General features: G+C 47.3%; 1 protein-coding gene across 1 annotated transcript in view; it reads right to left on the bottom strand.

Annotated features, from left to right (window-relative positions):
* Bsdc1 (BSD domain containing 1) overlaps window positions 1–9,627 on the bottom strand; it is a 12,981-nt gene extending 3,354 nt beyond the window's left edge. The window contains exons 1-5 of the mRNA XM_029476821.1: window positions 9,554–9,627; window positions 9,251–9,311; window positions 6,131–6,247; window positions 4,492–4,659; window positions 2,002–2,056 (exon numbers count right to left, since the gene is read on the bottom strand). Of these exons, the coding sequence (XP_029332681.1) occupies window positions 2,002–2,056; window positions 4,492–4,659; window positions 6,131–6,247; window positions 9,251–9,311; window positions 9,554–9,564 (412 nt within the window). The 5' untranslated portion in view covers window positions 9,565–9,627. The remainder of the gene's footprint in view (window positions 1–2,001; window positions 2,057–4,491; window positions 4,660–6,130; window positions 6,248–9,250; window positions 9,312–9,553) is intronic.
* Window positions 9,628–10,907: the final 1,280 nt, after the last annotated feature.

Here is a 10,907-nt window from a genome sequence, read left to right as displayed (position 1 = left end):
GATGGTTGTGAGCCACCATGTGGTTGCTGGGATTTGAACTCTGGACCTTCGGAAGAGCAGTCGGGTGCTCTTACCCACTGAGCCATCTCACCAGCCCCAATGTGAGCTTTTAAAGCTAGGGTCCACAGCGGGGGAAATGTGTGTCTGTGTATTTTAGCCAGTGTCTTGCTATATAGCCCTAGCTGGCCAGGAATTTGCTATGTAGACCATGTTAGCCTCAAACTCACAGAATTCTGTTTCCCTCTGCCACCCAAGTCATGGGATTATTAAAAAAGGCATACATTAACATACCTGGCCTTGTAACATAAAATTTTAATATTTATTTATTTAATGTATGTGAGTACGCTGTCGCTGTCTTCATGCACACAAGAAGGGGGCATCAAACTCTATTACAGATAGTTGTGAGCCATCACATGGTTGCTGGGAATTGAACTCAGGACCTCTGGGAGAGCAGTCTTAATCGCTGAGCCATCTCTCCAGCCCATAAAATTTTATAGAAAGGGCTCATCACTGTTTGTTTGTTGGTTTTGGGTTTTTGGGGTTTTTTTGTCTTTTTTTTGTTTGTTTTGTTTTTTTCAAGACAGGGTTTCTCTGTGTAACCCTGGCTGTCCTGGAACTCATGCTGTAGACCAGGTGGGCCTCAAACTCAGATATTCGCCTGCCTCTGCCCCACAAGTGCTGGGATTAAAGGCGTGCGCCACAACTGCCCAGCATTTGTTGTTTTTTGAGACAAAGTTTGGCTATCCTGGAACTTACTGTGTACACCAGGTTGGCCTCAGACTCAGAGCTGTGCTGGCCTCTGTGCCATCACTGGGCTCATCATTTTGGTCAGGTTTTTTCTTTTCTTTTTCTTTTTCCTGGTAGTAGAGATTAAACCTATGGCCTTGTATATATGCTAGGCAAATATATCCCAAGTCCTTTTCATTTTTACTTCAGTAAAGGTTTTGCTAAATTGCCCCAAGTTGGCTCTGAACTTATTATATAGCTCAGCCTAGTCCCAATCTTTCAATTCTCCTGCCTCAGCCTCCAAGTAGCTGGTATTATAGGATTCCACTATTGTACCTGCCTGTTGACAGATTTTTAAAGGTTTCTATGACTAAAGAAAAGTCTAGAAGCATCACCATGAGTCTTTCATGACCAAGCACAAGCTACTCACTCTGACACACAAAGCCCCCCAGCTGCTCCCTGGCTGCCCTCACATCCGCATCAACTCTGGTTTAGTGTCCCCAAACAAGGGCTCCCTGTTTTTTCTGAATTTTCAAACATAGTTTTAAAAATTATTTATTATTATATGTAAGTACACTGTAGCCATCTTCAGACACACCAGAAGAAGGCATCAGATCTCATTACGGATGGTTGTGAGCCACATGTGGTGGCTGGGATTTGAACTTAGGACCTCTAGAAGAGCAGTCGGCGCTCTTAACCAGTGAGCAGTCTCTCCAGCCCTCAAACATATTCTTACCCTTGCCTGACTAGCCTTCCACTCCTAAATATTATTTCTAGGCTCCACAGGCTAGGTTAGGAGCATTCCTCTGGACGCCCACTACCCATCATCATTCTGTAGGAGTCAAACCTACTCTTTACTAACTCTGCTCGAGTCCTTGTCTTTTATTTCTCTCTCTTTGCAGCCTGGTTCTGAAGGAATGGACAGTCTGAAGGCTTACTCATTTCTGGTTTCTAGTTTCCAGAATGGGGCAGAGTGGACAGGAACGGGGTGGTGGTGGGGTTGGGGGAGCAGTAGGGATGGCAGACAAGCTGAACAGAGAAGATGAGAGGCCCTGAGAGCAAAGCCTCTTCAAGAAACAAGTTAGGGTGACGATACTTGAGACTCAGGGAGGAAAAGGGACGAAGCCTAACCTACAGAGTATAAGATACATACAGGTCCTACTCTGTCCCCAGTATGTAGGAGCTACTTGGTCCATGACACCTAAAATAGGAACCTATGATCTATATCCCCCATGTGTGTGCCCCAGAAGTTCACACCCACTGCTACCCCCTCACCATCAGGTTCGTTGCAGTACGTGGCTGGGTCTGACTGCAGACTGTAGAGGCGAGCCTGTAAGCAGAAGACAAGAGTGAACAGAAATTCTGGGGAGGTGGATGCATAGTATGAAATCAGCTACAAGTGGGCTCCCCCTTGTTTGATAAGTGCCTCCCATGGGGCACTTATCAGAGATCACAGTGGCTAACCCCTCAGGAAGGCCTCAGAAAAACAGTCTCTTACTCAATATTCTAATCCTGAGAACCAAGAAAATATAGTAAGCAGGTTATAAAATCATATGTACAACTCCTTCTGAAATATGTGAAATTAAAAAAAAAAGTCAAATGCAATTATGGTTTTTTTTTTTTTTTTTTTTNACTCACTTTGTAGACCAGGCTGGCCTCGAACTCAGAAATCCGCCTGCCTCTGCCTCCCGAGTGCTGGGATTAAAGGCGTGCGCCACCACGCCCGGCTGCAATTATGTTAATAAAGCCCAAACTTAAGGGCAAATTGTGAGATAATGTAATTGTCCCCAAATTAAAATGCAACAAGGCTGAGTGGTGGCACTTTACTAACCTAGCACTTGAGAAGCAGAGGCAGGCAGATCTCTGTAAGTGTAAGGCCAGCCTGATCTATATACTGAGTCCCAGGCCAACCAACACTATACAGTGATAGCATATTTCAAAATAAAATTAAAATTTAAAAGCCCATCGGCAAAGCTGGACAGGGGCAGCACAGGCTTTTAATCCCAGCACTGGGGAAGCAGAGGCAGGCAGATCTGAGTTCGAGGCTAGCCTGGTATAGAAAACAAGTTCCAGGACAGCAAGGGCTACACAGAGAAACCCTGTCTCGAAAAATCCAAACCAAACCAAACCAACAAACAAACAACAAAGAAAGGAAGAGAGAGAGAGAGAGAGAGAGAAAGAGAGAAAGAAAGAAAGAGAGAGAAAGAAAAAGAGAGAGAGAGAAAGAAAGAAGAAAGAAAGAAAAGAAAAGAAGAGAAAAGAAAAGAAAAGAAAAGAAAAGAAAAGAAAAGAAAAGAAAAGAAAAGAAAAGAAGAACCTATCAACAGTAGCCAAGCATGGTGGCACAGGCTTTTAATCCCAGCAAAGGCAGAGATTGATAGATCTCTTGAGTTTGAGGCCAGCCAGGTCAACAGACTGAGTTCAGGACACTCAAAGGTACACAGAGAACCCTTGTCTGAATAAACCTAGTTATTACCATTATTATGATTAGTGCTTCATCAACAGCTATCTTGGGCTGGGATATAATTCAGTTGTAGGACACTTGCTTAGCATGTATAAGACCAACATAGCAGGGAACAGGTTAGGCCCAGGAAAAAAGGAAAAAACAATACATTTTAGAGCCATTCTACCAAGTGCCCTATAAAGTTATGCTCTACTAATGCCACAGGAAGCCTGACTTCAGATGACAAAAGAAAGGCCCCTTCTTCCTCCCAGGCACAGAGCATGGTCTGTCTGAAGGGAACATTAGCAAGTGAGTGCTGGTGATGAGTCACTCTGATTACTTAAGACTCTTATCAGAAACAGGGCCAGTAATGCAAGTGTGGAATGGGAATCCAAGGTGGTAAGACGCAACAAGGCCTGACCGCCATGGCGCCACTCTGTGACCTCAAGAGAGATTGACCATGCAGCAGGGGACAGACGTACAAACATACTGCTCTAGCTGCTGCTCATGGGTCCTAACTGCTACACTTATTTCTAGCAGAAATTAGTCTTAAAGAATCCGAATTGTGAAGCAAATTATGGCCCAAAGATGTTCTCAGCACCCTTACTATGGTCGAAGCTGAAAGGGATGCAAATGTGTAACACTAGAGTGAACCAGTCCTCACCTGCAGCTGTGTAAAGGTACTCAGAGGGGCTAGGAAAGATGCTAACACCTTGTTATATAGCTCTTTAAAATAATACATTTGAAATGTCTTTTTTAAAAGGAAAATCCTCAAACTACCTTTATTCATGTTTGTAAAGAACAACAGCAGCAGCAATCTGGAAGGTTAGGAGCCAGGGAGGAAGCAGAGGCCTCTCTGGGTAATGAGGTCATGGGACCAGAAATACAGCTCCTTGGATCCCAGCACTCGGGAGGCAGAGGCAGAGAGACAGAGAGGCAAAGGCAGAGAGGCAGAGAGGCAGAGAGGCAGAGGGGCAGAGGGGCAGAGGGGCAGAGGGACAGAGGGGCAGAGAGGCAGAGGCAGAGAGGCAGAGGGGCAGAGGGGCAGAGGCAGAAGCCAGCATGGTTTACAGAGCAACACAGACAGGGCTGTTACACAGAGAAACACTCAAAAAAACAAAACAAAACAAAAAACAAAAAAGAAAAAAAAAACCCAAACAAACAAATGCACAAAAAAAGAAAGACAGCAATGACCTACTTTGTTATTCGTGTTCCCCAATTATACAAATCTATGTATATTTCTAGCCTGAACACACGATTGCTTGTATGATCGGAGGTCGGTGGGTGAAGATTTCAATCTCCAGCAAAGGCTCAGTGAATACCTTGGTGCCGTCATAGGGCTCAGCTGTGCCAGAGGGTGTACCCATCAGGGTGATGACATCACAGTCGATGGTTTTGTCTGGAGAAGGGGCAAAGGTATCTGAGATCACCCCTAAGAAGTCGGATAACCCCTTCTTCACTTTTTCTGTTGCTCCTGAGGAGCCTTCAGTCTGCAGAGAAAACCAAAGAAAGGAAGACAGGATACTAAGGGCAGGATACAACCTGGGGTCTAGTACCATAGGAGGAGGAGAGGAGCAGAGACATGAACCCTTCTCCCATCTCACACTGGAGGAGGGAACTAGAGCCCTCCAGTCCCAGTTGGGATGTAGAACGTGGCCAAGGTAGGCATGAAGAGAGCTTCAATTTGTTGGTTATCACAACAAAATATCAGGTAAGGTTGATCAAAAAGTGTCAGGAGGGTTAGGGAGAGGACCCAGGTAAAAGTGCTCACTGTACAGGCCTAAGGGCCTGGGTTCAGTCCTATAGAGCCATATAAAGCTCTAGGTTTGATGACAGAGACAGGGAGGCAAAGACAGGCAGATCCCTGGTGCTCACTGGGCAGAGGGCAGAGGGCAGAGAAGAGTCTGACAAGTTTCAGGCCTAGTGAGAGAAACATGGTGGACAGCCACAGAATGCCCAAGGTCGTCCTTGCTTCTAGAGGCATCTGCACACAAACACGTGAATCCACGTGAACAGTGTGTGTGTGCACGCACGCACACACACACATGCGCACACACACACACCCCGAGAGAAGATCCATGTCACTCTCGCAGGAGAGAAGGCTGAGATGGGTGGGTGGCAGTGTTGAATCCCAGGTCTAACACTGGTGGCCATGAGACTGGAATCCTCTGAGTCTGTCTTTTGTGGATAAATAAGTCATGGATGTTACCTGACAGACGTTTTTATTATTGCTAAGGAAGTAAAACATCCTGCAGATGTTGGGCAGACATATGGACAGCCAGCCTTGTTTGACAGGGGGACAGTTGAAAGCAAATGAATCCTCTGGAGGCACAAGCAGCCATCCATCTTGGGTCAGTATGCCATCTGTTTGCAGGGATAATGAACTGAAAGGCAGGCCAGACTCCATCTTATGCAAAACTATAATATTAATTTTGCTTTGCTAAGACAAGTTTCTGCTATATAGTTCAGGCTCCACCTCCCAAGTGTTGGTACATATCGACATTATCTCTTCTTTTTTAAAAAGTTTGTGTGTGTGCGTGTGCGTGTATTCATGCATGGATTTGCAGGTGCCCTCCACAGAGGCCAGAAGAGGGCACTGAAGCCCCTGGAATTGGAGTTACAAGTGATTGTGAGCTGTCTGACATGGGTGCCGGGGACTGAATTTAAGTTCTCTGAAGGAGCCGTCTCTCCAGCCTCTAGCAGGATTTATTCTTGATTGAGCTGCCTACGCATTTGCAACCCAGAAGCTATTGTAACATCTGGCACACATGCTGCTACAAGTATACAGTCATAAAGATAAACCAGTGAAGTAAGTGGTGCTTGTTACGGGTTAGACTCACAGCAGTTTACCAATTGCCATTCATACATTTGGACTGGACTTTCACACAGGGCCATGCCCACCCAGTTCCCAGGGCAGAGCAGTCAGTGAGGGGCAGTTGCTGGAGGTGTGGCAGTACTCACGGCCAGCTTCTCCTTGACCACACTGGCTGTGGCTGCTATGGTGCAGGCCGTGTCATGCTGAACCACCTGGGTAAATTCTGTCAGGTCCCGCTTCATGAACTCCAAAGCTTCCGTGGACTATGGAAGACAGAGAAGGAGGACAAAGCTGGCAGACTCCATCATCCCATGTATGTATGTGGAAACATAAGTGGCTTAAGAGCCCTAAGAGTGACATTGGGAATAATACTGACTTGTCGAGATTCTATGACCTGGGATTCCCTAGACTAAGGACTGAGTCTCATAACTATGTGCCCATAAGCGAGTCCGCTCAGTCATTCACTGTTTTTCTCCTAACAAATAATCTCAAAACCAGAACAGCATTAAAAACATACACATATTTTCCAAACAGGCTTTTAAAACTTGGTATGGGTGTTTTGTTTTGTTTGATTTTACAAGACAGGGTTTCTCTGTGTATCCCTCACTGTCCTGGAACTCACTCTCTCAAACTCTAAGATTCACCTGCCTCTGCTTCCCAAGTGCTGGTATTAAAAGAACCTCCCCCCCCCCCCCAAATCCCAGAAGAATGGATTCTCTCCCAGGTCTTGGTTCCACCCTTCCGGGCTTTGACTCTCCATTGTTTCTTTGGAATGAGTGATATTTGCCTGTCTGGCTGACCTACTTCAGAGCTACTTTGAGCCAGCTGGTCCTCTGCTGCCTGCTATGGGTGACTTCCTCATCTTGTGCTCGAAAACTGCAACAGGACTTCCTGGAGCACCTGTGCACACCCCATCTTGCAAGCCCTCTCACTTCCCAGGGATCAATCCCCTGAATGTTTTCTTTTGAGGAGGTTTACTAAGCAGTCTGATCCTTCTGCCCCCGCCTCCCTCCCAAGTGCTGAGATTACAGATGTGCACCGTCATGCCCAGCCAAAGCATGTTTTTGAGTATTCTGGTTTTTCATTTTGTTTTTCCTAGGATGGGCCTGCCTACTTCTGACCTGGCATGACACAGTGGAACAATAAGGAACCACTAAGAGGGTGAAGCATGTAGGACACAATGAGATGCTCATTTTTAATATGTCCCTCTAGTGATTGGCACATGTTTAGCCACTCAGAGTCCGGTAAGAGTAATTGTCCAGTAAGAGCACAGCATCAAAGAGTCTAGAGAAAGAGGCAGGCATCACCTGCAAGGAGAAGTGCGTAACAGAGTCTGCAGAGCACACACAGTTGTGAGCTGGGGACAAAGATCTTCAGAGGCCCATCTTTAAAGGGCAGGTAGAGGAACATGGGTCCAACAGTCAGGAAAGAAAAACCTACACAGTGCACAAGGGTGTGGAGAACTGGGAGAGAGTTACATCACAAAAGTCGGAAGAGTGACAGTTCAAAAAAGGGTGGGGGTAGGGTGGGGTGAGGAGCATGGTAGTGCCAGCTGTTGCAGAAAGTTCCAGAAAGATAAGGGCTAAAAAGTACCCGGTGGAGCTGGCAAGTGTGAAATGAGTGTCCTTACAGATAAGTGTTCAGGTGGTGGCTTCAGGGGTGGGGAAGGAGTAACCCGAAATCAAGCTTATTGACGTCATATTTTTAAAGTATGCCAGGCTGCTGAACACAGACTTGAGGGAAGAGTTTCTGAAGTCAAGGGGAAGAGAAAATAAGAGGAAGAAAAGGTCTGTTGGGGGCATGCCTAGACGAAGTGAGACCAGGGGCATCTGTCGTGGGGGAGCAACAATGCAGCAGAGCCTTCTCTAATGCTGTGTCTGTACATGAACTTGGATGCACTGGATGGGCGTACAGTAGACTCAAGACAGGAGTGGGAAGGAAGCAAGCAGAGGAAGTCAGGTTACACGCCCCTCTCAAAATGAGACAACGTATGCTAAGAGAGCAGGAAGACACCGACCCAAAGGGAGCTGAGATGGCCAGCAGCATAGACGGCAGCAGAGGAGCAAGGGAAAAGTCGAAAAACGGGGACTGAGTTTTACTGAGTCACTTAATAAAGAGCGAGTGCCATGTACTGTCTTAGTGTTCTGCATATTATCATGTAATCCTCATGACATCGCATTAGAGAGGTACTGTCATTTCACAGTGAGGAAGGTTTAAAAAAAAAAGAAGAAGAAACCAGATAAACAAACTTGCCCAAGTCATAAGCTACAGGCCTTTAATCTCGACACTTGGGAAGCAGAAGGGGGCGGATCTCTGTGAGGCTGAGGCCAGCCTGGTCTACATAATGGTCCCAGGGCAGCCATGGGCGACACACACCATGAGACCCCGTCTCAAAACAAGACAAACCACTACCACCACCAATAACAACAAAATAACTTGCCCAAGTTCCCAGAAATGTAAGGAACTTTTGAGCGGAGGCTACCCAGGAGAACCGGGAGCTAGGAGAAAACAAACAAAACAAGACAAAACAAAACAAAAAAACAAAAACAAAACAACAACAACAACAACAAAATGTTCCTAAAGTACTGGGCTGATTTGAGATCAGAAGCCTCTCGGAGTCTGCCCTGAAGCACGACTCCCTTCACTTGCTTGAGGTAAACAGTAATTAGTTATCCCACGACTTAGTTGGGCTGCCGTAAATAAAGGAATGTGGGATAAAACAGGAACACCAACTGGCATTGCCTATGACAGGGACAAGCATTAGTCACAATCACAGCCACTTCCCCAGGTCTCCACTCTCTGGCCACCCCCCATCCCTTTGTAAACCACTCACAAAGGCACCATCAGGTACCAGCGCATATGGCAATCCTCATCTCTACGCGGATTCTTGGCTACACCTTCCTTGGCATGCTCATGACTCCCTAGCCTGGACAATTAGGGACTGCCCTTTCCCGGTATTCACAATAGTAACTAAGCAGCTATTTTGCTTGACTGCTTCCACACCAGACCGGAGCTTTGTGAGGCCCAAGACTATCTGTTTGGCTAAGGTCTATATCCTCCCAACCTGTCTGTGAGTAGTGACTGTCACATATTCTAATATTTACATTGCTGTTTAAGAGTAAGATGTTGTTAGTGGTGGTGTTCTACCCTTTTCTCGTAAATGGCCTCACAGAAGCTCAAAAAAACCCAAGCAGGGGCTAGCTGGGGTTGGTTGCAAGGAGACGGCCGCGGTGCCCTGCCGAGGGAAGGGTGCTGGCCCGGCTTACCTTCTCTTTGACTGCCTGGTAGCTCTGCTGCAGCCAGCTCCGCCACCACCCCACGTCCTCCCTGTGTAAGACAGACACATCTGATGGCTCTGCCGGGCGACTCCAGCCCAGCCTCCGCTGGGGCCGGCGGATGAGGCTTTTCCGGCCGCTTCCCCATGCCCTCACACCACGCCTCCGCTCTGCCCTTCCAGCTCAGTCCGCACCCGCACCGGCAGCCCGTCCCCAACAGGGACCCCTGGCCCAGTACCCCAGCCCTCGAAGAGCCCAAGCCCCCAACGCCAGAGAGCGGAACGCCAAGCTCACCCTTCCGCCATCTTGCCAGCATGACATCACCACTATTTACCGACCTTTGACTTCCGACACGGCACCGCCCCCTCAGGCTCCGCCCCCAAGAGCGTGCCCCAATCTTAACACAAGGGCAATTCTCCGCCCAGTCCCCGCCCCCCTACAGCAATATGTCCCGCCTTTGCCCAATCGGTGTCCCAAATGCGATTTGTCCCGCCTCTGAACTCTCGATCCAATGGTGTGTAAGATTGTCCTCGGGTCCCACCAACCAGCCGCTAGCTTTCCGGTAGTCCCTGACTACAGTGGCCTCTCTGGGCCAATTTCGGCAGGCTCGTTAGACCGCCAATTAGAAGGCGAGGCGAGGAAAGGAGAGGCCGGGTTGGGACGTTGTGTTCTTAGAATCTGGCGTTAAGTTCCGCCCCCCTTTGTGAAGCCTGCCGCGTAACAGCTCCTTGATATTCTGCTGCAGGCTAATTCAGCTAGCTCCGATTGCGGACCTCAGAGCCAAAGTAAGGCTATGAGGAGAATCCAGAGGCTAATTTGCAGCTCTCCTCGGGATGACTCCCAGGATCATTTGGAGAGGCAGATACATATTCACATTATTTTTTAAATAAGCCCGATTTAAGAAAACGCTAGCTGAAAGTGTTCTGGAAAAATCCCACTGATAGAGGGGAATTGAGGTCTATTGTGTGGTGGAAGGGGGATTTACATAGAACCTGAGGCCCTACTTACTTCCTCAATCTACACAAACCCCTCCTTCACCTCCAGCAAGAGGTTGACTCCCTTCCTCGAAGGTTACACTGTAATCAAGGTCATCACTGCTACCTGATTCCATAGCCTCTTACCTGCCTGAGGAACAAGCTATATACTAATTCTCCCAGTGTTCCCCAAGACCTCCCATCTAACTTTCAAAAAGATTGTTGCTGGTATTTCTCCTGTCTAAAAAACTAACAAAACACACCTTTCCTCCTCTAAACAGACAGGGGCTTGCAGGTAGCCCGGACTGGCTTGGAACTTGTATAGTCAAGCTGGCTTCCAACTCTCTTCAGCCTCAGCTTCTCCATGCTAGGATTAAAGGTGTGCGTGTGAAAGAAAATAAAACTTGAGACCTGTGATTCATGTAATTTATGTCAAATAGCCGTGTGCCTGGTTTAAAGCCCGACTCCCTTTTGACACCACACTACTCGGATTGTCCATAGTGGAAAAACTCCTGTCTTAATTCTATTCTTTTCTTTTCTTTTCTTTTTCTTTTCTTTTCTGACAGGGTTTCTCTTTGTAGCCCTGGCTGTCCTGGAACTCACTTTGTAGACCAGGCTGGCCTCAAACTCAGAAATCTGCCTGCCTCTGCCTCCCAAGTGCTGGGATTAAAGGC

The sequence above is a fragment of the Mus caroli genome, chromosome 4, assembly GCF_900094665.2.
Source record: "Mus caroli chromosome 4, CAROLI_EIJ_v1.1, whole genome shotgun sequence".
NCBI classification, from domain to species: Eukaryota; Metazoa; Chordata; class Mammalia; order Rodentia; family Muridae; genus Mus; species Mus caroli.
Note: the sequence above shows the minus strand (reverse complement) of the source record. Positions and strands in the feature narration are given on the sequence as shown.